The following is a 27,733-nucleotide window of genomic DNA, read 5'->3' as shown; positions in this document are numbered from 1 at the left end:
TCTGTATGCGGCCGAGGCACCCCGATACCCTCCCCAATGACAGACTGGCAAGCGACTGGCACTTGCCTGGGTGTCGGCTCCCCTAGCCCTAAATGCTCCCTTCCCTGGTCCAAGGCATGCCCAGTGGCATGGGGCTGAAGTGCATGTGGCACAGGCTCGCCCTTACTCAATGCCCTCCCCTGCCCTAGGAACTCAGGTGCATGTGGCACAGGCAAGCCCTCATTTTCCCAATTTTCAATCTCCCCAGCCTCAAGTGCAGGGGGCACAGGCAAGGCTGGGTGTTTACAAGGTTTTGGATTCAATACATTTAACAAATTCAACTTATCCTGATGGTGGGCCGCTGGGTTCCCTTGGCTGGTAGAGGGCTCTGGATGGCATGTAGCTGGACTCTCCCTGCAGGCTGGTGGCGCTGGCTGGCATGTAGCTGGGCTCTCCCTGCAGGCTGGTGGCGCTGGCTGGCTGGGGGTGACGGGTGTCACCCCTTCCTCTGGGACCGCTGGCTCGTTCCAGGACTCAGGTCTCTCGGTGGCGGCGACGGTTGTCGCCCCAGACATCAGGTTGGAGGCTGGCTCGTTCCAGGATCCAGGTATCTCGGTGGCGGCGACGGTTGTCGCCCCAGGCACACGGTGGGAGGCGCTGGATAGCACCCCCCCATCATCCCAGGTGGCGACGCCGGATGGCGTCCCATACATCGATGCAGAGGTGCTGGCTAGCACCTCCTGCCTCTCTCGTTCAGCGGCTGCCAGGGCCTCCCCATACACCGTCTCAGGGACGCTGGGCAGCGCCCCTCCACTCTTGCTGGGTAGGCTCGGTCGGGCAGGTTCCATCATATTGAGACTGAAAGGCTGGGGCCTCAGCACCTCTGGCTCGGCTATGTTGTTGGGCTGTATCAGCTCTGGCCCCAGATGGTTAAGACTGAAGCCTAGGCCAACCCGGTTGGGCTCAGCCGCGCCGCCCAGTACGTTGATCCTAGCTGGGACAGTCCCGAACTGCGGCATCCCATCGGCTCGGTCCGCAGCTCTGGAGGCGGCTGCTTGCGGTGGTGGTGCTGGGGGCGCGCTCCCTTCCATATGGGCCACTCTGCTGGGCTTCCCTGGAGGGGCACCTTTGTCGGCGGTGCGCCTGCGGCTGGCTACCTGGGCCCAGTCAGCTCTACACTCGGCCGCCGTGTGGCCGTCATAGTGGCAACGCTCACACTTGGCAGAACGGTCACGGCGTGGCTGGGTGCGCCTCTCCTCTAGGCTAACTTCCACAGGCGTTGGACAGTCTCGAGCTCGGTGGCCTCTCCCCTGGCAGCGGTAGCAGCGGCCTGGAACCTTGTCATCTGGAGCGACCTTCCCCATCTGGTGGAGACCCGGAGCCAAGGAGCCAATCTCCATTGGCTCCGACTCGTCATATTGGGGCAACTGGATGCAGGCAGATCCAGTCAGCCCGTCGGTCGAGTCGACTAAGCACACACCCTCCTTCAGCTGCTTAGTAACCATGGTCACGGTGAACATGGCCTTGCGAGTGTACTCAGGTACACTCGCAATTTCATGGTTCATCATGAGGCGTTTTACATTGGCGTTACGAATTCCACGGTTTAATTCGTCCACCAACAATTCAAGATCCTCATGATTGTAGGCGTCCCTATACAAGGCGCACTTTGTTGATATGTACGCCTGTATAGGTTCTGTCGAGTGTTGCTTGTAGTCCCTAAACGCTTGTTTAAGCGTTTGGGACTCAAAAGCAGGACGAAATAACAATTCACACTCGGTCTTGACCTGCTCGTAGGTCAAGGCTTGGCCTGCCTCGCCAAACAGATGGGACGCCATTTCCGCCGCTTGCCCTACCAATGACAGTAGTAGGGCGTTGCGGCGGTTGAGGGAATCATGAGGTGGCACGCGGTAAGCCGCCCATGACATTTCCAGTCGGCGGATATGTGCCGACCAGGACTGCTTGGGCGGCCCTCTATACTCCGGCAGATTGCTCAGCATCAGCTTGCGGTACTCGGCTGGGGCCGGCTGAGGGTCATCCTGGAGCCATCCTGGGGCTTGGTCACCTCCTGGGACTTGATGCTGGTCCATTGGGTCAACGGTGAAACGGCGGGCACAAAGTTATACAGGACTACAATGAATGGGTTGTCACTTGAGGCTTCCTAGCCTAACAGCCAACACTGTTTGTATCACTAGGTTGGGAGTTTTAGTTTGCAAAGGTATAACTTAGCTGTACTTATCAATAGTTAGGTGTTGAGGTAGATAGATGTTGAGGGTCTGAACTGCTGTCAGGAACTGATTGGGTTTTCCCTTATCACACTAGAGCTAGGAGGAAAGAAACTTGCAATTCTTTATTTGCTAAAAATACCCCTGTTAGATGCTATGGAGTAGCTCTGCTCTGGTGTGAAAGTGTGTGTGTGTGTGTGTGTGTGTGTGCGTGGGATCTTCTGTCCTTGTAACGCGCGTTCGCGCCGTCAAATCCGCGCACACGGGGAAAACGCGCTCTCACCCCTCAGCTCGCTCCCTCATTGGTCCGCTTTGTCCGTTGGATTTATGATGTTTTCCGCACTTTGTTGCGCTGCCCGTGAATGGCGCTCTGTATATCCGATCGCTAGCTCCACACTACAGACGGACTTAGCCTAGTGTGGGTAGGAAGGGGGAAGCGCGTGAGGGGACGGGGGTAACTCCGGCCGTTCCCACTGTGAGGGAGGGGGTAACTGTGTGTTGGTGTAATGGGGCCTCTGCTTCTTAATCTTAGGCTTATCTGTTATATAACCCTGATTGTATTTGTCTTCAAATGGAGAGGGGCCCCCTCCCCTTCCCTTGGAATAAGGGGTGTATTTGTTATTGTGCTGTGGGCTTGAGATTGTTTTGATTATATTACATCTAACTTTTATTGCTGTCCTTATCACAATTGCATAACAGATTTGTTGACCAACTCTGTTCTATTTTTAGCTGTTATCACAATAAACAGTAATCCAAGCCTGTTCTATTCTTAGATTTATCACAACACAACAATTTGTTTGCCAAGCTTTGCTCATAAATCTATTGTTTGGTCATCACATTAGGGTGGTAATCCCTGCAAATGTGATATAATATCTGTCTTCTAGATGGGTGGCTGCGTTGTAGCTTCTCAGGATACTCGGGGTTGACGTAGTTTTTCTCTGTTCTGGTGCACTACACCCGTATGTTAGCTCGCAGCTTGCAGCTATGTGGCATGTTTCAGCCTATCGGCGGCAGGGAATGTCCCGTCCTGCTAGCGCCACTGGTTCGGATCCTGCTATTTCTTGCAGTAAAGTTGGCCTATTTTCAGCCGTCTACACGTATTTGGCTTGTTTCAGCCGGTCCGCAGGCCTGTTTCAGCCCTTTTGGCGCTCAATTCTCCGTTAGATATCAGCGCTGCTCGCGGTTATTCGTCAGATTTCGCTGTTTTGCTTCCACAACTGCCGGATGCAGAGTTAAACTTTGCTGTCCAGGGTGGGTAATTCAGGTTGCTTGCGTCAGTTTTGCCAGATTCACTGCTGGGAGTACCTTAGCCTCAGATGCGCGTCTGCTCTACACTTGTGGTTCGCCGTAATCTCACACAGCTGTCACCAAAGTTGTGGTATCCGCCGAGGATCAATGGCAGACACCGGAGTTCAATTAGATTACGGCAGTGTGACAGACGTGGACACCTTACTATAGAGAAGCTACGCTTCTCTAGCTTTCACTAGATAATGATCAACATCTACTTTCAGTTGTCACTTTATTGAAGGGTTAAGAGATACTGGAGTTATATACAACAAACAATAATTACATGGATAGGAATAAATAATCATAACATAAAAGCATAAATAATATATATACAATGGTCAGTTTGGGCAATAATGATTCCCCCATCCCTGGAAAGGGTGGGGGAGAATTAAGAATACAGTTAACCATAATAAACATGACAGATTCAAATCATTAATTCTAAGCGTAGGGAGGGGGTCACTAGACCCCTTCCCCAGGACTCGGGGGAGGGCCATTGACCCTCCACCGAACCCCAGATCAGGGGTGCCATAGACATGGCTCACGGTTGCCGAATACCACACTATTTCATCTAAATTGTTTTTGTTTTGTTGCTGTGCTATTAATGAACGTAACCATCCTTGTATTTTAGTTCAAGATCTATGGAGCGCAAGAGAAAGAGGGAGGAAGTTTCAATAATTATTTGGTTCATTACCTGGAAGGCGACGACAGACTGACCGCCCACTTCCATTTCAGACCTCCGGTCATTGGCAAATTTATTCTAAAGTAAGTAGTTTTGGATTTTTAGTGTCTATTAGCAGCTAATCTTTAAGCCATACACACGTTCATGAGACATAAAAAAAACTTATAGCAAAGCTACTCTATAAGTATGTACAGTTAAAAGGTTTGTATATCTATTTTAGGTAACACGGGTAAATAAAACTATACCAAAAAGACAGTTCGATTATAATTTTGATTTTTTGTTGTGTTATGAATTTAGAGTGCAGCTACTATACAATTCAATTAAAATTTGGCTAAATTGACATTTTTAAGGTATATAAGATAAAAAGATAATAAACGCTAATTTTATGTACATCTCCAATGATAAAGAACATAATTAGATCATCTGTAGTTTAATTATTGGTTAAAAAGTGCAAGCCTAACTATCCAATGTAAAGGAGCGTCGTAGCTCAGTGGTAACGGACTGAGTTACAATGATTAGAGTTCGAGTTTAAGTCCCCATGTGGCAACTCGAATTTCTCAGTTGAATACATTCACGCAACTTCCCCTGGTTGTGTAAGAAGGGGATTATTGAGTAAGTTTGGATACTTAATAGTCCCGTACATAATATCAGTACTATACTCTTATCCCAAGCCTCTCTGCGGAGAGCGTCATTCATTACGGTGACTTAATTTGGGACACCTGCCATACTCGGCGAGGGTGAGGTAATAATGAGTAGCTCTCATGAGATAGCGGGTCAAGTCATAGTGTGCTTGAATGTGGAGCTTGATAGCAGGGGCGTCCAAGCTTTTTTTTTGGGGGGGGGTAAAAAATTTTAGGGGGGGGGGTAATTCGTGTTTGGGGGGGGTAAAATGGCGCGCGAAGCGCGCCGAAAATTTTTTTTACCCCCCCCAAAATTTTTACCCCGGGGGTAAAATTTGATTGGGGGGGGTAATTACCCCCCCTAAAGTCTGTTGGGGGGGGTAAATACTCCCCCCAAATCTGTTGGGGGGGGTAATTACCCCCCCCAAACTAATTTACCCCGGGGGTAAAATTTTTGGGGGGGGTAATTTAATTATGTAAAAAAAGCACCTACCTAATCTATTAAGTTAATAAGTACTATCTTATAACATAAAGTAGTAAGTAAGGTTTATTTGACTATAGCTTCAGATTTCATTACTTTTAATACTGAGTTCTCCTTTTTAGGAAAGCTTCACATAGATCCCATGATGGTTCCACACTATTATAGGTCAATCCTTTGAGTGGTTTTAGGCTATTTTTCCTTTTTACCCTTTAGAAAACACGAGTTCTTAGATGCTAAGGGCGCCACTACTATTCAAATATATAGTAGTATCTCATTCTTTAGAACATAAAAATACAATAATTAACTCACTAACCAATGAACCAATATGATTTTACTTTAAAGTGAAGCGTCTTATAGGTCCTGGTAAGTTTTATAACTAGTTTTGAGACACCCTGACATCCTCCCAAAAGAAATCGCCTATAGAAATTCTTTTTCATTATTTAATGAAATATTTAATTTAGTTAGGTATCTATTTTATGGAATCTTCAGTGCTTTACAATTACATCATAGATCCCCGGGATGGTTTTAGCCCTTATAAAGGCCCAAGCAAATAAAACATGATCAAACTATTAAATTTTTTGTTATCATGGTTAAGAACTGTTTTAACTGGTTGGACAGTAAAATTTTTTTTTTAAGAACATTCAATTTGGGGGGGGTAAATACCCCCCCCCAAAAAATTTTTTTAAGAACATTTATTTTGGGGGGGGTAATTACCCCCCCCAAAATGGTTTGGGGGGGGTAAATACCCCCCCCAAAATCGTTGGGGGTGCCTACGGCACCCCCAAGGTAGGGGTAATTTTTTTTTGGGGGGGGTATTGTTCACAAAATTTTGGGGGTGCCTACGGCACCCCCAAAATCGTTTGGGGGTGCCAAATGGCCCATTACCTCCCCCCTTGGACGCCTATGCTTGATAGCCTTAGTGGCTATACAAAAGTGTCTCAGCTTTCTCCATGACTACTTAGGTCAAAGCCCTAAGAGGCTATGGCAAATCAATTAATCAAAAAAAACTATTTAGTGCAGCAATAACAAAAGTACCCAAAGTTTTAAGCCAACAGTAGCCCAAAGTTTTAGATAGTGATTATAAAACTTTGGGCATCATAATAACTTACAGTCAAATTTCCCCTCCATGCTGCCACATGTTCATATAATTTATGGTTTTATTGATGTTGAAATGTCATGATGTAGTCCGCCGGCGCGAATCCTGCGGACACCTACGGCTAAACAAGTGTAACTTATAGAGATGCTCCCAACTTAAATCAAACACAGTGGGTTTAAAATATATTCAAGTTTGTTCTATGAAAGTCTACACAATATCAACTAATTTACCTGTCAAATTTTGGCCAGGTATAAAAAAATAGTATTAGACATCTTCCCCTACAATTCTCCAAATAGTCCTGGGCTATACCAAAATTATTAGGCTTTTACAATGGAGCTCAGCTACTCCGTTATTAAGTCTGTCCACTACAATGATTGTTTTATATTTAGAATATTTGCAAAGCCAGATATGTCACCAGAAGAGAGAAGATATGATCTCATTGCTTCGATTCTTATTGATGTGACACGGGTGAGTAGATATAATAATCGAACGATGTCTGTCCGTCTGTCTGTGTTAACCACTGAACCTATTGGGCTATTCTCTTTAAGAATAATGTAGGGATGGTTTGAGCAATTTTCATTTGAAGTTTATTTTAATCCGTTTAAAAAGATTTTTTTCTGTAGCTCAAGATTTCTCCATTTCAGGAATTTTTTCACATGTTGGTTTTAAGCTATTTCATTTAAAGATTTAAGTTTTTTTTGTTTATACCCCTTCCAATATGATTAGATTCGCTGATTTTTTAAACACAACCCATTCAAGAAATCATCATTCTGTAGGATAATTCTAATTCTATGGTCTTTTTTTACTTTAAAAAAATTTAGGTGTTCCCGAAGGTGGTACCCTGGCCGTTGAACGAAGTTGGATGGGGATTTACCTCCAACTACTACAAGCTGGGGGTGGGGCTAGTCATAGACAACCCCAAGAAATGGGATGGTTTCAAAATAATACTCGTCTCAGGTATTTTCAGGGATATTTAGGGATAAGACAATGAACAATAAATTGATACACATCCCAAGTGGTGATAAAGAAAATTAACACTTTTGTAGATTTAAGTTTTTAGTTGTAAGGTTTGGAAACTACTAGTATGGAATGAATTAATATGAAAAACTAAACTAATTGTGATGTTATGCTGAAGTGAATACATATACTCTTTCAATTAATTAATGGTGGTTTATAATATATCTACATACTAATATTACCTGATGAATAAATGTTTCAAATCATAAAGAAGAATATCGAAACCTTGAAAAAAAGTATTTAGGTCTATTAAAGCCTGAATAACAGACAGACGGACAAAAAATGTATTAACTAGAAGCAAAGAGATCATAGAAATCTTAAACTTTCAGTTGTCTATCTTAAAAAATCTCATCTTCCTTACTTTACAGACTTACTGACGGACGGAAGGACAGACAGGCAAAGTGAATAATATATGTAATATCTTACAACTAAAGAAAATAGATTGAAAATTGTTGCTTTAAGAAAAATTAATGAATGTGTTTATTATTTAGGAACCAAGGCCATGTTCAAATTTGTTCATAGATCCGGTCCAATTTGTGCTACTAGCCATCTTTATGATTACAAGGTAAATAAGTCCAAGGCACCAATTATTGATCATAAATAAGGTAGTTAAATTATGAAGTACAGCTGCCGTATAGCTGCTAATTTGCAGTTTCTTTACTGAGAGATATGTTGACAATATATAGGTAGTCTAGGAATCTATGTCACTCTGTCTTGTCTGTAAGTCCGACTGTCTGTCTGTAATGCATTTCTCTCTATCTATTTTTTTTTCTCTGTCTATCTATCTATCTCTTTATCATCCAATTCTCTCTTTTTCTATCTCTATATTTCTAGCTTTCTCTATCCATATCTCTCTATCTGTCTTTCTATATCCCTCTCCTACTATCTATCTCATTCTTTATCTACATACCTTTCCATAACTACCTTACTCTATCTATCTTTCTATACCCCCCCCCCCCCCCTCTCTCAATCTCTGTCTCTCTCTTTTTGTCTCTCTCTTTCCCTTTTCTCTCTCTCTCTCTTTCTTTCTCCCTCTCTCTCATACTATCACCATGTTTGTCTGTCCTTTTTATGGTTATTTACATTTTTTTGCCTAATCCTAATGTATTCAATGATTCATTTACCTAAATCTAATCTGAAATTTTCGTTAATGATAAACTAAAATTTCTTAATATCAGGGTAATGAATTAATAGAAGAAGTTGATAATATGGGCGTTGGAACTCTTTTCTTACTTTCAAGGTATATATTTTTCATGAGGTCAAACATTTAATTCAATATTTTCGGATCATATGAAGGAAATGAAGTCATTCCTAAAAAGGACAGCAATTCCCTTCCTTGGGTATAGGAAGGCTATTTCCTTTCCTTTTTCTTTCAAATTCTCAGTAAGGAAGGTGATTTCTGTCCACTATCTTACAAATTCTCACTAAAGGAAGGTGACCTCTGTCCACCATCTTACAAATTCTTCCTAGTTCTTAGAAATTCTTCCTTTTCCTCACTATTACAACCATGTTTAATCAATCTACCTTATTTTACCAAATTCTTCCTTATTCTCAGAAATTCTACCTTAATTAAACAAATTCTCCCTTATTCTCAGATAACTTACCTTATTCTAAGAAATTCTTCCTTATTCCAAGAAAACCTACCTTATTCCCCCAAATTCTTCCTTATTCTAAGAAAATCTACCTTATTCCCTCAAATTCTTCCTAGTTCTAAGAAATTCTACCTTATTCTAAGAAATTCTTCCTTATTCCAAGAAAACCTACCTTATTCCCCCAAATTCTTCCTTATTCTAAGAAAATCTACCTTATTCCCTCAAATTCTTTTTAGTTCTAAGAAATTCTACCTTATTCTAAGAAATTCTTCCTTATTCTAAGAAAATCTACCTTATTCTAAGAAAATCTTCCTTATTCTAAGAAATTCTACCTTATTCTAAGAAAATCTTCCTTATTCTAAGAAATTCTTCCTTATTCTAAGAAAATCTACCTTATTCTAAGAAATTCTTCCTAATTCTAAGAAATTCTTCCTTATTCCAAGATAATCTACCTTATTCTAAGAAATTCTTCCTTATTCTAAGAAATTCTACCTTATTCCAAGAAAATATACCTTATTCTAAGAAATTCTTCCTTGTTCTAGGAAAATCTACCTAATTCTCCCAAATTCTTCCTTATTCTAAGAAAATCTACCTTATTCTAAGAAATTCTTCCTTATTCTAAGAAAATCTACCTTATTCTAAGAAATTCTTCCTTATTCTAAGAAATTCTTCCTTATTCTAAGAAATTCTTCCTTATTCTAAGAAAATTTACCTTATTCTAAGAAATTCTTCCTTATTCTAGGAAAATCTACCTAATTCTCCCAAATTCTTCCTTATTCTAAGAAAATCTACCTTATTCTAAGAAATTCTTCCTTATTTTAAGAAAATCTACCTTATTCTAAGAAATTCTTCCTTATTCTAAGAAATTTTACCTTATTCTAAGAAAATCTACCTTATTCTAAGAAATTCTTCCTTATTCTAAGAAAATCTACCTAATTCTCCCAAATTCTTGCAATATATAGGGGTCCCAAAGTCAAAAACAAATTTTCAACGCGATCCGACCACCTGTTCTTGAGATACAGTGACCTGGTGTCCTTGGTACCTACAGTAAGATTTGGGAAATGGTTCAAATCCTTAGTAAATTTGGTTAAAGTCCAAAAATATTTTGACACTTAGAATAATTTTGAAATATTTGATCAAAATTATTTGTCCACTTGGGTATTTTTTCTTCAAAATTTTGACTAAGTGCCAAAATATTTCATTAAGGATTCGAACCATTTCCCAAATCTCAACATCAGTGCAAAGGACACCAGGTCACTGTATCTCAAGAACGGGTGGTCGGATCGCGCTGAAACTTTGTTTTTGAGTTTGGGACCCTTATATATTGAAAGAATTTGAGAGAATTAGGTAGATTTTCTTAGAATAAGGAAGAATTTCTTAGAATAAGGTAGATTTTCTAAGAATAAGGAAGAATATCTTAGAATAAGGTAAATTTTCTTAGAATAAGGAAGAATTTCTTAGAATAAGGTAGATTTTCTTAGAATAAGGTAGAATTTCTTAGAATAAGGAAGAATTTCTTAGAATAAGGTAGAATTTCTTAGAATAAGGAAGAATTTCTTAGAATAAGGTAGATTTTCTTAGAATAAGGAAGAATTTCTTAGAATAAGGAAGAATTTCTTAGGATAAGGTAGATTTTCTTAGAATAAGGAAGAATTTCTTAGAATAAGGTAGATTTTCTTAGAATAAGGTAGATTTTCTTAGAATAAGGAAGAATTTCTTAGAATAAGGTAGATTTTCTTAGAATAAGGTAGAATTTCTTAGAATAAGGAAGAATTTCTTAGAATAAGGAAGAATTTCTTAGAATAAGGTAGAATTTGGGGGAATAAGAAAGAATTAGGAAGAATAAGGTAGAATTTCTTAGAATAAGGTAGATTTTCTTAGAATAAGGAAGAATTTGTTAGAATAAGGTATATTTTCTTAGAATAAGGAAGAATTTGGGAGAATTAGGAAGATTTTTTTAGAATAAGGAAGAATATGTGAGAAAAAGGAGAGTGATTTTTGTCCATATTTCACTTATCTGAGAAAAAGGAAGATGATTTCTGTCCTTTTTGCAATGAAATTTCTGTCCTTTTAAGGAATGACTTCATTTCGTTCATATGATCCATATTTTCTTTTATTTCATAAGTTTTCGTGATTTGTATTATAAAATTATTCAATATTTGGTTGCTAGTAAATTTGAGTAGAAATTTAAAGAAATAAGAAAAAGCTAAATTAACAAGCAAAATATTGGATATACAACTTTAAAAAATCTTCTAAAAATAAAGAGGTTTTTGTCATTTTTGCGTAATTTATAAATCATATTTAATTCAAGTCTAATTTCTTTTAATTTACCAGGTAAACATTATATGCATTAGATTATAAATTCGAGATATAGGTGACATTATTTGAAAGGAAATATTTCGACGATAAAATTTTTAGAAAGCTAACTTAATCCAAGAAATTCAACTATTCTTTTTACACGAAATAATTTACCCAAGAAAAGCTTTATCCTAAGATATGTGATAATTGTATATAGCTTATTCATTATGCGAACGAAATGACAAAATTATGGCCTTAATTACCAAGATCTGTAAAATGTTTCAACCAATGAGATTCTTCTATTGGCTGATTTAGACTGTATATGTCTCAAGGTTTCATGTTTTATGTTGGAGCTATAATAATTTAGGAAAAATCCTATGCCATTGTCTGAACTGAGAAAGATGCAAGAAACAGGAGAGATAAAAGCTTATGTACATACAAAGGTAATTCAATAGAGCTAAAGTATGCCACCGAAACCGATTAACATCCGCTGGATTAGAACTGGTTCTCAGCCATATTGAAAAATCATGTATAACATATTATTACGGTCATTTTCCCACATATGTATATTGAAATAAAATCAATACCAGTTTAGTGAGGCCGAGTCTTATGCCCCTCCGGGTTAATAATACTAGTTTAAACTTATTTTTTTTCAGTTTAATATCCGCGGAAAGCTGTCTATAATACGATGCAATAAATAACTATAACCGCAACTCTAGCGTAACACTCAGCACATCGCTAGTTGTCGGGTAGTAGATGGGTTCAAATCTCAATTGCTGAATAATATGTAAATAAATAGAAATTATTTTGAAAGCAATAAAACAGGATTTTTTTTAGCAGTGAAGCTGTCCCAAAATTCACTTTAGATGTACATCCGTTTCTTTGCAGCGCTATGAGAGGAAATGCAATTTTCTCGGCTGTCATTTAAGATAGATTGCTGATTTTTTGGGAGTATCCAGGAAATAATTTACTTTATCCGTTAATCTTTCGGTCAGGCAACAAAAGACAAATATTTATTTATTCTTTTGATAGGGTTTGTGATTTTACACTGTTTAATACTCACATAACCTTTTATCGTGACAACTGAATATCTGCTTAAAAATACGCTTTGTCGATTAGTCCTTCCATGAATTTAGTGTGCTTCACTACTTGTGGATGTTGTCATCCTTGTTTAATTACTTTTCAATTTGTTACAGGTTACCAAAACAGAGAGTTTATTTACAGTTCTATCTCCGCCCACTATTGGGTATTACAAGTTGGAAATATTTGGCTCCAGAGTACCTGACAAAAAAGGCAGGGTTGATATACCCTTGGGTAGGTTTTTTTTTCTTCTTGAATGTCCATTGATAAGCATTTTCAATCTTTCATTCTCTATTAATTCAATATTTGTTGTGCCTATCTAGCACTGAACCTACCCCCCCTTACTTCATCCTCATAAGAGAGAGGAGTAATCTTTTTCCCATGCCAAATCCATGTGGGGTTCTAAACCTGCAGTGCACTAGCCCTGCGGACCTACTCTGTAACCAATATAACCTGATCTAACCTGACCTTAAGAATTAAAGAAACGAACCAAAAAATACCACTACCATTTTGTTCAATTTTTCTCTAGGCTCGTCTAGACACTTTGCAGAATCTTTTTAAAGTGCCTATAAAAATTACGTCTTACTGGCCTACCATTGGTCAATTAATATGTACATAGGCCTGCCATTGGTAATTTAGTCTGTGGCCTATCATTGGTCATTTGTATTGATACAGCGTAAAGTGGCACCAAAAAATGACTTCATACAATAAAGTTGTCAAATGAGAGGCCAGTATACACTGTATTTGACCAATGGTAAGTTTTATGCTGGCCCTTCATTGGTTATTTATCGTATCACGTCATTTTTCAGTGCCACTTTACGCTATCTTATTTGTATTGTATGAAATAATTTTTTTTTATAGGCGCTAGTAACAGCTTCACTTTGAGGGAAACTAACAATTTTTTAATGCTTTCTCCTATTAATATGGCCCCGAGGACCACTAAAACAGTAGTCTCTACAAACATTCTCTAATTTTTTAGTTGCAACATTTATGGTGGAAGTAAGATTAAAGCAGCTGGCACAGAAATCTAAACCATCAAAATCTACAGGTCATAAAACTCATTTGATAAAATCTTTGTAAAGGGGTACATTTTTTTCGCGCATTTTCCATTAAGTTATGTGTTACCTATTAGTCAAATGCGCTTAATAAGTCAAACTGTTCTTGATTTTGACCAAATGTGTTTACATGAAATGGCCATAATCAATAAGTGCAATCAATTTTTACTAAAACCAATAAATTTTTTGAAATATAAGTGCAGATGTAACCTTTTATAATATGAATAAGGATTTTGATTGCTTTTTATCTGAAGTGTATTTACTCCATAGGAAACGTCTAAAAACATCGGGTTTTTAAAACTAATAATTTTTGTAATAGGTTGTACTAAAACAGTAGCTTTTAGTCTTATTAGAATACAAATGATGAAAAACTGCAACAAATCTACGTTTAAAGGCATAAAACAGGAAAAAGTATTTGAATAAATTTTATGTCTCAACAGATATTGTCGCCAATAAAGAAAAAAAAATGTTTAAATAAAAAAAATAAATATAGGTAAAAAAGTGTCTTAATTTCTTCTCATATTCAACAACTTTCATAAAAATGATACTAAATACCAAAAAAAATAATATCGCAAAAAATAGTATTGAATATTGTTTATGGATAAACCAGGAATAAAGACTGAGTAAATCTAATTTTTTTTTTATTTATTGATTTTTTATTATGAATTAGCTTTTCTCAAATATTGTAATCTTACAGAAATATATTTTAATCCTTTTTTCTTCATACATTTATTCCTGTTATTTTATATTTTATTCTGTTGTTTAGCAAAATAGCAGACAAAAAGGAAAATATTTTCTTTTTTATGTTGAATTATTCTTTCTTATTTGGGGAAGAAAAGATGAAAAGGAAGTGTGATTCCTATCAATTTAATATGATAAAATGATTTTTTAATTATGAATTATTATTTAGCTATCTTTTATAAAGTAACTACAATATCATTAAAAGGAAAAAAAAATATTGACTGCACTTAATAATCAAGGACAATTTGACTTAATAATCACTGTCTCAACCATGACACTTTGGTTGAGCTTGACTTCCGAATTAGCGGGAAGTTCTCGAGATCTGTTGGCGAACATACAAACCCCCAATACCAGGAACCATCAAGTTTCAACAGCAGGTTTGAATATAGATTTATTGATGAAATTATTTCAAAGTCCTGAAATTACAAAATCAATTAGTTCATAATTCCAGTTATTTATAACCACGTAATCTTATTTGCTTTTTAAAAATCATTTTTCTCTACGGTTAAGAATCTTTGGAAACTTTGGCTTTAAAGGAAAATTATTTGGTTAAATAAATCATTGTTAAATGCAAAATAAAGGCACATAAAAAATACTAAAACATATATTAATCATAATTAAGTTTCATGCTTAGCTGGCTAAAGCCTTTTTAAAACTACATATAATCGTCCTATACACCATTCTTCTTAATAAAAATAACAAATTCTACCTGAAGTTCTTATGGTTTCAAATCCCTGATATACTAGGGTCGTTCACACACTATGAGACCAATGATAGGCCCAATTTTGTTCTCCGAAATCTTCACACACTCATATCTCATTCAAAAGTAACGAACGTGCGCATCAAAATATACAAACAAAACATGCCGCGCCACATTATGAAGGGAAAGCCAAAAAAGACGACATTTGCGCTTAGTTTTAGGATAATGATAAGGAATTAATTTCGAACTTGATAAACACAAAGCTTCCTCGAAAAGAGGTTGAGACACACCCCCCGTTTGAAAGTCAAATTAACTTCCTTAACGAGATTCAAGGTTTTTTTTTGCGCTGAGCACTAGCAACATTTCTCACTAAACTCAACTCACCATAATCACATGAGAATGGCCACATCCCGAAAACGTGACAATTTTGCTCCTAACTAAATGAAACCCCGTGAAATGCATACACAATATTATACTCCTCACTAGGACTCATAATACCTCACATTTTAGGATAGAAGGATGGGGATTGGTTTGTACCATACAACATTCCATGCACATGACAATCACAAGATCACATACACAAATCCTAAAATAGATAATCCTATTAATCATGATGTTGTAAATATAACAACTATACTAAATAATAATCATTTCATAATCAATAGGTAATAAATCATTACAAATAAATCAATAAGTACCTACGAAATCAGGTTGAAATGTAAACAAATAATGGTAAAATAAAACGAAATAAATCTTAGACAAGAAAATTAAGATTTATAGGTACTTAAAACTAAATTTGTTAAGCATCAAAAAGAGTAGTAAGAAAAAATATTTCAAAATCCTTGGGCAGAAAGTTTTTCAAACCTAATGAATAAGAACTGTAATATCTTAATCAACAATAAAACTTTTTAATACTTAAAGAATAGCAAAATAATAATATCTTCGTTAGAGTTTTCATCGGAATTATGAAAAAAATACCAATTTTTCTTTGTAAAAAATATGAGACTTTTAATATGGATTTTCAATCATTCCTTGCTCTGAATAAAAAATGTTCTACTTGATTGAAATTCATATATAATTTTAAAAAAATCTGCTAAAAAAAATACTTGATTTTTTCCTTAGAATAAATATCGAATCACGCAACCTCGACACATTTATTCCTTTTTGTTAAACTTTTCAGGTAAGTTTTATAATGAATTGTACTTTTGAAAAGAATTTAAACTCAATAAAATTAAATTTGAGCATATGAAATAGAATAAAATTTAATCGCATTTCATTTGATTCTTATTTTAGGCATAAAATTAGGCATATGAAAAATGTGGCTTTTTTACTAAAAAAAATCTCAATTTCCATAAAATAAGAATCAATTATTAATCATAATTTTTAACAACTGCCTGACTGATACAGCATGTTCTTCCAGGGGAGATTTATCTGTCAGCCTGAACAAGACTCTTGCAGTCTTTCTCCCATCCTCAATCCTCGTCACTCGGCCCATCCTCAAACATCTCATCAGCGGATTGGTACTCGTAACCAGAACTATATCTCCATCAGCTAGTGGCTCCGCCATCTCATCCTTCCACTTGGACATCCGTAATATCTTCGGTAGGATCTCCTGGCGGTAGGCAGTCCAAAACTGGGCAGACAAATCTTCTAACAACTTCAACCTGGAGGAAATTTGGTCCTCCGGTTTCATCGCCACATTGCACAACGGCTGGCGGTCAACATTTCCCAGCAGCTGGCCAGGGGTAATCAGCCGCCAATTCTCCACGTCGTTCGCAGCTTCTATCGTCAATGGTCTGCTATTCATCAACTTGCTAACTTCCGCCAACAGCACCAGGAGCTCGTTGAAATTAACAGAACTATTCACCAACTTCTTGGACAGCAATCTCTTGGTTAATCCCACCATTTTCTCAGCTTGCCCAATGAAATGGTGGGCTCGGGCCGGGATCTGAGACCAAGAAAACTCTACCTGGCTGCCCAACTTCTGCTCTAAAACCTTGCGAGCACTGGATAATTGTGTGCCCATGTCGCTTACTATGACCTTCGGCAGACAATGAACAGCCTCCAACTTGCGCAGGGACAACAGGATACTGCTGGTATCATACTTTTCCAAGGCATCTAGCCATAACGCCCCTGAGAACCTGCAGACCACCACGAACACCCACACCTTCTTCGTTGCTGTCTGACTCCTCGTTTTGGCGGCAGCTCTCCTCGTAACCAGCGGACCCATCAGGTCGACTTGCACAGCTTCAAAAGGCCTGCTCGGGACCAACTTGTCAGGTAACACATCCTTCATGGTAGTACGACATTCCTTAGCCCTCTCAACACTGCAGGGCCAACACTTCTTCACTTCCATGATGGACAACCTCCTTGCCTTCACAATCCAGCACCAACGGCGGCTCTCAGCTAAAGTTCCACGGACTCCAGAGTGAAGCTCAACATGCGCTTCTCTCATAAAAACAGCAGCTAACCAATTACCAGGCTCCAAAATTATTAAACCTGGCATGTCTTCAAATATCATTTTACGGCCACCAGTAATGGCGTCAATGACGGGCTGTCCACGACCAACCATTTTAAGAATCCTCATCTCCCTGGTCACATAATTTCCTCCGGGACCAACGACAGGCCAGGTCAATGATACTTCATGCACTAATGGATTCAATGACGCATAATTGCCTTTAGCGTCATTTATCCACTCATCCTCTTGGCTTCGTGACACAATGAAAAGTTCCGCCGCCGCCATAAAATTGTACAAAGACGGCTTGTACACAGAATCTGCGGCTGCTACATGACTACCAGCGGCTGTAGTCTTACCTTCTTGTCTGCTCTTTAGCTTCTTCAACCAGGTGTTCGCTACTTGCAGGACAGCTGCCATAATACGTTTGGCCTGTCCAAATGATCTCCTGTGCTTAAACCTAAAGACATCTTCAGCGGCTTCTCCGGCAACTTTCATTGAACATAACTTAACCATTTTGGTATTCAACTCCTCTGGGGGTAAAACCTGCTTGACTTGTTCGGCAGTTTTCACCGGCCACGCACTTTCATCCTGGCGCAACCATTCTGGGCCCAATCTGTACCTGGAACCTGGTCCCAAATCTGATACCTTGCAGGTGCTTCTGGTGCCCAAATCTGCAACATTGTGTGTCCCCGGGACCCACCTCCAGTCATCCTTGTTGGTTGCAGATTGAATTTCTCCAATGCGATGAGAATTAAATGTGTTCAACATAGCACTGTTGGAAACTATATGTGATAAAACACACGATGAGTCAGTAAAGTACATCACTCTGATAACATCAAAGGGCAGGGCATCTCTGATGGACTTTGCCAACCTTGTGGACATCTGGCACCCCATCAATTCAAGGCGTGGAATTGATTCACACTTGACCGGCGCAACTCTTGACTTGGTGGCTAGCAGAAACGTTTCAAATCCTTGTCTAGTTGGCCACCTCAAATATGCATTACATGCATAAGCCTCTGAAGACCCATCCGAAAACATCATCAAGGATGGAAGGCCAGTTGGTTCATCCGGGACCACACACCGGTCAAACTCCAATTTAGCGACCTCAGCTCTGTCCTCCAGCGACTTAACAAGTTCATCCCGTAGACTTTTTGGAATGAAATCTTGCCAGCCCAAATTCAGCAAACATGTTTTCCGCAGGACAAGTTTAATTCTCAACAGAATAGGGCTGCAAAGCCCGATCGGGTCGAAGGTTTGGGCGGCGAACCTGTGGACCATCTTCTTTGTCAGATTCTCGTCCAAGGCGTCCTGGAGGTTGTACAAATCAGCATCCTCTTTCACCTTCTTTCCCTTGACTTTACCATCTTGGTTGACTCTTGTGGCGATGGACAACACATCGGTGGCTGGCTTCCATATCAGCCCGAGAACCTTGGTAGGCTGGCAATCATCTCCAGAATATATGACTTGTTTGAAGGAAAAACTACCTTTGCCGATAATTCTGTCGGCCTCTTTCATCATCTCCTTGGCTTCTGGCTTCGATCCTGCTCCCGAAATAACGTCATCTATGAAGCTGTGCTTCTCAAGCTTGACTGCAACTGGAATCTGAGGTAACTTGAATTCCTCATCAGGGTAGGTAGGTACTTGTGGCTCCTTCCATAATTCAGGTTTAGCAACAATTTCACTACCGTTTATCTGCCCCTCTCCATACATCTCCTTGACCTCTGCTTCACTCTTTCCGCCGAACAGGCGGGACGTCAACTTCAGGGCTGTAACTGCCAAATTTCCCGCAGCTAACTCGCCAAAATTCACAACTTTAGTCAGGTAAATTTCAAGAGGACCGTCTGGCGTCGGGGAAAATAAAACTCTCTTCATCTGGCTGTCGAACTCTGTGGCCAGGATGGAGTTATAAAACTTGGAAATATCCGCGGTTATACCAACCTTGTAACCGCGGAAAAGCATCAAATGATAAAAAATCTTCTGCATTGGCGGCGGGCCTCCCAGCATTATGTTATTAAAACTGGTACCTTTGAACGTCAGAGAACTATTTGCACACAATCTCATGGGTGTGGAACTTGAATCCTCCTTGAAGGCAACCACTATTGATGAGCAAGACTTAGGCCCTTCATACTGCAATTCTTCAGGCGTGGCTTTTTGAAATACGCCTCTTTTTATGGCGTCGTTGAATACCTCCACATACATTCCATAGGTACCTTCCTTGACCATCTTGGCACGATCCTTTTCAGCAATTTTGCGGGCTAAACTCTCATTGTAGGGTAAAGTGTGAGGATCTTCAATATAAGCATATTGACCTGTCCACTTGTTGGACTGCAAGTCTAGTGTTAAACCTGCCTCAATTATCCTCTGCCTCTCACGCTGGTCCCAGGTAGTGCCGTCGGCCATAGCCTTGCACTCTTGACAGGCAGTACATCCTGGACAAAGTGCCTGCGGCTGTACGCCAAACGATTCAGACGTCAGAAAGTCTGGCAAGGTGCCTCCACTGACACTGACAGCCTTATAAGCCGACTTTTGATCTCCAGCTCCACCGTCAGCACTCGTACAGATAAAACCACTACCAAAAATGGTTCGCCACAACATAGACTGGCCCACTTTCTGGTAGGTCGAAGGAAACACGTCAGGATGTGTATTTCCAATGATGATATCTAAGCCTCCACTAATATATGTAAACCTTTCTGGCGGCATTTTAAATATCTCGGCGGCAGTTTCGGGGTGGACCGAGCGCATCTCGTTGGCCCCGCCGAGGGTAGGCATGACAGCTGCCTCAAACTCCCTCAAATTGCCGTCCCTATCCTTCAGATAAAACACAACATTGCGGCAGGAAGACTCACTGCCATCAGCTACAGAAATAGTTGTATATCTGCCGGTAGATTTCAGCTTCAACTTGTTGGATAACTTCTCAGACACAAGTGGCAAATTTGCCCCAGAGTCAAACATTACCGTGGCGTGGCAGGTGCCGCCGCCAGGTGCTACAACAGGAACTAACTGAAGTAAGAAGGTACAGGGGCTGGGTGCAGAACTTGACTTGTAGACTGTATTCACACCAGCACTAGCCTCATGGAGTAACCTGGAATGGTATCTGTCGCAATTATTGGTACCACAAACACCAAGCTTATCCGATTTATTACACTTGTCAGCAGTATGGCCGTCACATAGGCAGAGTTCACATAACTTCTTCTGCTGGACAACTTTCTTTCGGTCAACCACATCCATCTTCTTAAACATGAGGCAACGGAAAATCGGATGTTTCTCCTTGCAGCTCTCCACAGGACATGTACTGTTCCACTTGGAAGCCTTGTCCTTTCCAGCCTTTCCATTCTTATTGTCGCTGCGGCCAGATACTTGCGCGGCGGCAGCTCTGTCACGATTTCTCTTGCCGGCGTTAGTGTCATAGGACATATCACCGGCCAACATGGCACCCCTGGTCCTCTCCAGCAGTTCTACAATCTTCTGGATGTCTGGTTGGTTCATGCTACCTAGCTCCATCATAATTTTGTCTCTCAAATTTTCAGGGCACTTGTCTTTAAAAATATGAATAAGAGTTAGGTGATTGTAATCCTTAGCTGCAGAACCAACGATGGTTTCTACCTCCTGCATCATGCTCTTGAAGGTAGCAATTGCGCTAACCACGTCCACAGGTTTATCCACAGGTTTCATCTTGTTCAGCTTAGTTAAAATCCTCATGAACCGGCGGGTGTTTGATAAAAACATCTGATCAAGAAACGACCATTGTTCATTATGATCTCTAATCGCTGACACTTGCTTGCGTAGTTCCGGGTTGGTTATCACCTTCTCCATACACAACATCAGACTTAACCTCTGGTCAGCAAATCCATAACCAGAGCATAGATCTTTAAAGACCTGTTTAAAGTTTGGGTAATCCGTGTCAGTACCGTCGAACGACGGCAACAAACTGTTGTCCCAGCGCCCATACTGCGGGTTGGAACTCCGAATATCCACGGCAGACATACTTCTGGAGAGCATGGCAGGTGTCCCACTCTCATCCAGATTAGATGAACGACGTTCCATCTCTCTAAGCCTTCGGTACATATCACGTACTTCTTGGCGCAACTCCACGGAAATTTTAAGCACTCCCATGTCCATCTTCACCTTCTCAATGACGTCGAGGTTCCTGGCGACAGTGCTTGACCTCGCGTCGTCTGAATCATTGTCAAGCCAGTACAGAATTTTTGTACACTGCTCCAACGACGCATAAACTTTATCTGCAACAGTTTTCTGCTCACTAGCTTCATCCAAATCACGCTTGAACTCGCGCAGCTCACTAGACTCCACGGCAGGTTTTAGACTTTTTATTAGGTCAGATTGGTCCTTGACCTCACTAAAAATGTCACGAATTTATTTTACATTCACATTTTCACATGAACTAAAACTTTGGCAGGCTTTTAGATTGTCATAAAACACTTTTAACTGTTCGTCAAACACTTCTAGCCTTTCACTGCCAATAGCGATTGCTCGCTCAATTTTCTGCTTTTTGGTTAGTGGCATATTGATTCACTAGGTACTTATTTCACAGAAAAATTGTCACAGTTTATTGCATCAATAATTCACTGGATGCTATTGATCTCTTGATGAATGCTAACGCCTATTCATCAGATACTTTGAAATTGTCTCAACCATGACACTTTGGTTGAGCTTGACTTCCGAATTAGCGGGAAGTTCTCGAGATCTGTTGGCGAACATACAAACCCCCAATACCAGGAACCATCAAGTTTCAACAGCAGGTTTGAATATAGATTTATTGATGAAATTATTTCAAAGTCCTGAAATTACAAAATCAATTAGTTCATAATTCCAGTTATTTATAACCACGTAATCTTATTTGCTTTTTAAAAATCATTTTTCTCTACGGTTAAGAATCTTTGGAAACTTTGGCTTTAAAGGAAAATTATTTGGTTAAATAAATCATTGTTAAATGCAAAATAAAGGCACATAAAAAATACTAAAACATATATTAATCATAATTAAGTTTCATGCTTAGCTGGCTAAAGCCTTTTTAAAACTACATATAATCGTCCTATACACCATTCTTCTTAATAAAAATAACAAATTCTACCTGAAGTTCTTATGGTTTCAAATCCCTGATATACTAGGGTCGTTCACACACTATGAGACCAATGATAGGCCCAATTTTGTTCTCCGAAATCTTCACACACTCATATCTCATTCAAAAGTAACGAACGTGCGCATCAAAATATACAAACAAAACATGCCGCGCCACATTATGAAGGGAAAGCCAAAAAAGACGACATTTGCGCTTAGTTTTAGGATAATGATAAGGAATTAATTTCGAACTTGATAAACACAAAGCTTCCTCGAAAAGAGGTTGAGACAATCACATTTTACTAAACTCTAACACACAAGTTTTAGAAAAACATGCAAAAAAAAATTACAATCTTTATATATAGCTAAGCAAATATGCTTTTGTGTTAACTTTAGTGTTTACTTGTTATTCTTTAGTAATTTTACCTTAAAATGGGGCTTCGCATGATAGCTTGCCAATTTAATCAACAATACCTAACAGTATTTAATCATTCATTATGCTAAGAGTCCTTATTTTTAGTGATGATAAATTCTGATTTATTTTTTTTAGAGAGTTCAGTGATTCCATCTAGTAAACTTTCTTCAGTCAGACCTTCTATAGACATCACAAGCAGGTAAAAATAATTTCCAGTATGGCTTAGAAATCGATTAGTTTCCTAGTATGGATTAGAAGCCATACTGAAAATTCATGTATTGTTAAGTATGATTGACAATTTTTAGAATTGTTAGACTGGGCATTTGGATATAGAGATCATGATATAAAATAATTATGTATCTATTTGATTAGGTCAAGATCAGAGGTAGGTGGCCAAAGATGGCACCCTCTGCAAGGTCGCCAGCCTGATATAGAGATCATTATATCAAATAATTGATTATGTATCTATTTGTTTAGATCAAGATCAGGGGTAGGTGGCCAAAGATGGCACCCCCTGCAAGGTCGCCAGCCTGATATAGAAATTGTAGAAACTGAATTCAATGACGGGGATGATGATGTCCAAGGAAAGAAAATATTAGTGTAATGTTTTTCATAAAATTTCAGTCATCATTACGAACTTTATAATCTTAAAGCAAACAAATCACAAATATTCTGTTCATTAGTTGATGGGCAAAATTTTATGAAATTTATAGCCTTAGAGTTAGAGTTCCTTTTAAGAGTATTACAGGAAACCTTGTATTATTTGGCTTAATAAAACTTTGGCCACGTGATTATCATGAATTTCACACTATTTTTCTGTAAATAGGATAGAAATTACTAAAGAAGGTGTCTTAACTTTTATTTTTATAGCTAGTCGGTGTTTTTAGTAAGTAGTAGATGTAAAATTTTCCATAGAATTCCGATATGCAATCGGTTTTTTTGTAGACCTCTTAATTTTTAAGTATTTAAGTTTTTTTCTTTTAAATTAAGTCTTTACCCCCTATTTACCAACTTCCCATTTTTACTCTCAATGATTTTACTCTTAAAGATTTAAGATGGTTGCCTGTATAATATAATATAATATTTTCATATAATTTCTTTTATCGTAGTTTATTTACTATTTTGTAAACTTTTTATTTCAATTTTGCTTAGAATGGATTTGTAATATTTTTCTCATTCTAAAAGTATATATAACACCTATTTCTTATGCCTCTGTAATGATATATTTAAGTTGAAAGTTTTTATTCTCGTGGGTTCAAAAAAATAGATTTTTTCAATAATTACTTAACAGATTTTAAAAAGTAAAGTGTCAAATTAAAGATCTTACTATTTTTTTTCATAATGGCGATTTTCTTCTTTTTTTTTGTTGCATTTTAGTACCCTAAAACCTACTTAATTTAAAAAAAAAACTTAAATTACTTAAATAAAAAGAGGTCTACAAAAAAAACGATTGCATATCTGAATTCTATGGAAAATTTTACATCTACCACTTACTAAAAACACCGACTAGCTATAAAAAAGTTAAGACGCCATCTTTCAAGAAAAATAATTTCAGCTTTTTCAGCAACAAATATACTCACTTTTTCCGTCCGACTGTAAGTCAGTATTGTGATTTTCTCTACAGCTATTGAACAGGTGCAACTCATTACCATGCACAATTAGAACTTCCAGACAAAGGTTAAGCAATCAAAAGGTGGTTTGACTGAAGGACGTTTGACCATAGGACCTTTCACGGTTGTGGGGAATCTGGTAGGTCCACGCATTACCTGCATGATCAAATATCTCATGATTTTTAGTTCTTAATTACTGACGACTTTTTATACAGTTTTGTACTGTGGGAGGCGTAGTGAAACAAGTAAGTTGGGGGGGAAAGTACAAATTAAACGGTGTGCGGTCATTTCCGCATATTATCACATCAGCATATTGTTTCATCAATACACAAAAGCAAATTATATTAGAAGGGGTATACAGTAGTGGATCTAAAGGGATACTACAATGGCCGATAAATTAATATACATCCCCGGCCCTATGATGATACTTAGAATAACCCCTTCTGTAGATTAAAATTTGTGGTTGAAAAGTGTGAACACTCAACCTAATAACTTTGGGGACTATTGTCATTGCCCACTCTTTCTCTGCTGTACAAAGTTTATACTGTGTTAACAAGGACAAAAGGGATGAAAAGTAGAAAATATTTTTTTCATAAAATAAAAGAAATATATTTTTTTTCATTAAATAAAACAAATATATTTTGTATCTTGTATATCAAAATTGTAGATCCTAAATAAATTTTGTTGAGTAATTTACCACATCGTATTATAGACATCTTTCCGTGGATAATTAGTAAAAACAAGGTTCCGAATGCCTGAGCTAACAAAACTGGTGCTAATCTTATGATATTTACTTTAATTCTCATGTAAAATTTCTGTAATATTAATAGTAATAGAGTAGCCCCGCTACTCTAAATTATTTTGTTTTATACCAACTAAGAACTAACGGCAAATTTTCACATATTTGAATTAATTTTTTTTTTTAAGAATTAATTAATGATTATTAAAATCTCAAAAGCTTTTTTTCTAAGTTTGTTTCAAAAATTAATTTAAATACTATGAAGAAAAAAAATACTTTATCGATGTACTTAATAGCTTAATGTACTTTTCTTCAATTTATACATGGAAACGTTTTATGGGGGCGTTGTTCAAAAAAGTGGTTTAAACACCACCAATAATTAAAATTTAAACAAAAATAAAAATCTGTATATTAATGTATTTTATATACATAGATATATTGAAATCTTTTATTACAAGCGACTTTAGATAAAGTATCAATTAATTCACATGCGTCGCATGTGTTTGAATGTATTCGCATCAATGTAAATTATGTTTGCAGGGATAAATGGAGTTGAAATATGGATCTTGAAATTGTTGGCGAATTTTATCTATAATTTAGATGTCTGTCAGCTTGTCATTGTAACTTTTTTTCTGCTTTTGTAAAAAATATTGGAAAACGAATCAGTTTTTACTGTCAGTGAGTAAATACATATTAGTTTTTTTAAAAGCAATGCTTTTCTATAATTATGGTCTGTCCGTCTGTATGTGAGTTTATTTTATTCTGGGACAGTTAGCTATTCCGGTTAATGTAAACAGGTTAGAATTGTCCTATCAATTTCAAACTTTACATTTTGATTCCTATAAAAATTAGGTATAATTTAGAAAGTGTAACAACTTTATATTGACTTATGTTTAAAATTCTGCTTATTAAAGGAAGCCTGCAAGAAATACCACGCTTTAAAGGGCGAATATAGGTTCGATATGATATGAGCTTATATGAAAGGTGCCATTTCATACTTTTAGAATATCCATGCCAAATTTAAAAATTCAAAAAAATCCTTAAGTAGATTTTGCAATTTTCTGTTTCAATTGAACATATGATAAATCAGATTGACGACAAACCGTTTATTTTAGCCCTTTACAAGACTTTTTTTTTACTATTTTGCTTAAGTTTGATTGACTATTACATTGGCACGCACCTTAAAAGATAATTTAAATGTTTATTATTTTAGATTATATACTAGTTTATTTAATTTTTAAAAAGCATAAAAATAATTTGCGTAGAAGGGCGTCAGGACTATTGACTAGGGTAAATAATACGTCTTAAAGTTTATTTTCTGTACAGAGATCTTTGATTAATTCATGATGGTATAAACATCCCTGATTACGCATTTTCAACACACACACACACACGGCCACAAAAAACAGGGATTTGAAATCATTCTTCCTCCAAGAAAATTTTATTGATTATTTTTTATTTTACTTTTTACATTATTTGATGTTTTTTTAACTTTTAAATATTTTACTTTATATATTTTGTATGAAGGTAGAAGGAGGGTATATTTACCCCTGATTAATTCCCGAAACCTTTTTCTCATTTATTTGTACTGCAAAATAACAACAGTATTTAGGCAAACTCTACACGCATCCTGTTGTGAATATGGGTATTTGAATATGTTAAGGAACCACTCCTCTGACGTCACAAATTAGCCCAATTGGCTAGGTTTTTAGCTATAACGGCCTTATCCAATGGAATATCTTTATTTGCTTGAGTTATTCATAATGTATATACTTGCACCTTTGATATAAGCTCATATCATATCCAACCTATATTCGCACTTTAACTGCTTAAAGACTGCCACAAGTAGACCAAATACCCCAAATTTTGAAGCCTTCAGCTTCTATAACAAAAAAGTTCTAGGCATTTTAAAATGACATTTTATGTACATAAAAATTTGGAAAGAATTGCAATGCTCATGTTGAAAACTTTGAAATTAAACTACATGGCCTAGAAACAAAATTATAAGCTTATTTTTGTCATAAATTTAGGTTTCCAGTAACTAATTATATTTTTACAATAAAAATACCCATTTTTATAGTCAAAATCATTAAAAAAAATTAAGTTTTACTTGCGTTGTACCGAATGTACTGTAGCCAATCAGAAGGCTGAATCAGCTTAACAACCAATCACAGCTAAGCTTGTATTAGTTTACCCCTTTGTTTCCGCTATGATTTTCGTTTTAAAATGTAATCTAAATCGAATTTTTTTCATAGATTTTGACTATGAAATGTGGTGTTTTTATTGTAAAAATGTAATCAGTTACAGGCAATCTAAGTTTCTGACAAAGATAAGGTTATAATTTTGTGTCTAGGCGACGTAATTTAATATTGTTTTTTCTTTTATGAGCATTGGAAATCTTTCAAAAATTCCATTGTACATAAAATGCTATTTTGAAATGCCTAGAACTTTTTTTGTTATTGAAGCTGAAGGCTTTAAATTTGGGGTATTGGGTCTTCTTGTGGCAGTCTTTCAGCAGTTAAAGCGTGTTATTTCTTGCAGGCGTCCTTTAAGTTCTGACACTCTACAAGTGTTAATGTTCGTTTGTC

General features: G+C 37.6%; 1 protein-coding gene across 1 annotated transcript in view; it reads left to right on the top strand.

Annotated features, from left to right (window-relative positions):
- Nucleotides 1–23,400, top strand: part of LOC145320107 (uncharacterized) — a 57,304-nt gene extending 33,904 nt beyond the window's left edge. Inside the window, exons 23-32 of the mRNA XM_080162547.1 lie at nucleotides 4,117–4,250; nucleotides 6,754–6,832; nucleotides 7,186–7,321; nucleotides 7,873–7,946; nucleotides 8,560–8,621; nucleotides 11,639–11,714; nucleotides 12,468–12,585; nucleotides 13,331–13,399; nucleotides 22,932–22,995; nucleotides 23,274–23,400. Coding sequence (XP_080018673.1) covers nucleotides 4,117–4,250; nucleotides 6,754–6,832; nucleotides 7,186–7,321; nucleotides 7,873–7,946; nucleotides 8,560–8,621; nucleotides 11,639–11,714; nucleotides 12,468–12,585; nucleotides 13,331–13,399; nucleotides 22,932–22,995; nucleotides 23,274–23,400 — 939 coding nt within the window. The remainder of the gene's footprint in view (nucleotides 1–4,116; nucleotides 4,251–6,753; nucleotides 6,833–7,185; nucleotides 7,322–7,872; nucleotides 7,947–8,559; nucleotides 8,622–11,638; nucleotides 11,715–12,467; nucleotides 12,586–13,330; nucleotides 13,400–22,931; nucleotides 22,996–23,273) is intronic.
- The last annotated feature ends 4,333 nt before the right edge of the window (nucleotides 23,401–27,733 follow it).

This window comes from Acartia tonsa, chromosome 5 (assembly GCF_053477335.1).
Source record: "Acartia tonsa isolate MP-2025a chromosome 5, ASM5347733v1, whole genome shotgun sequence".
In the NCBI taxonomy this organism is placed as follows: domain Eukaryota; kingdom Metazoa; phylum Arthropoda; class Copepoda; order Calanoida; family Acartiidae; genus Acartia; species Acartia tonsa.
This window is presented reverse-complemented; position numbering and strand designations above follow the sequence as displayed.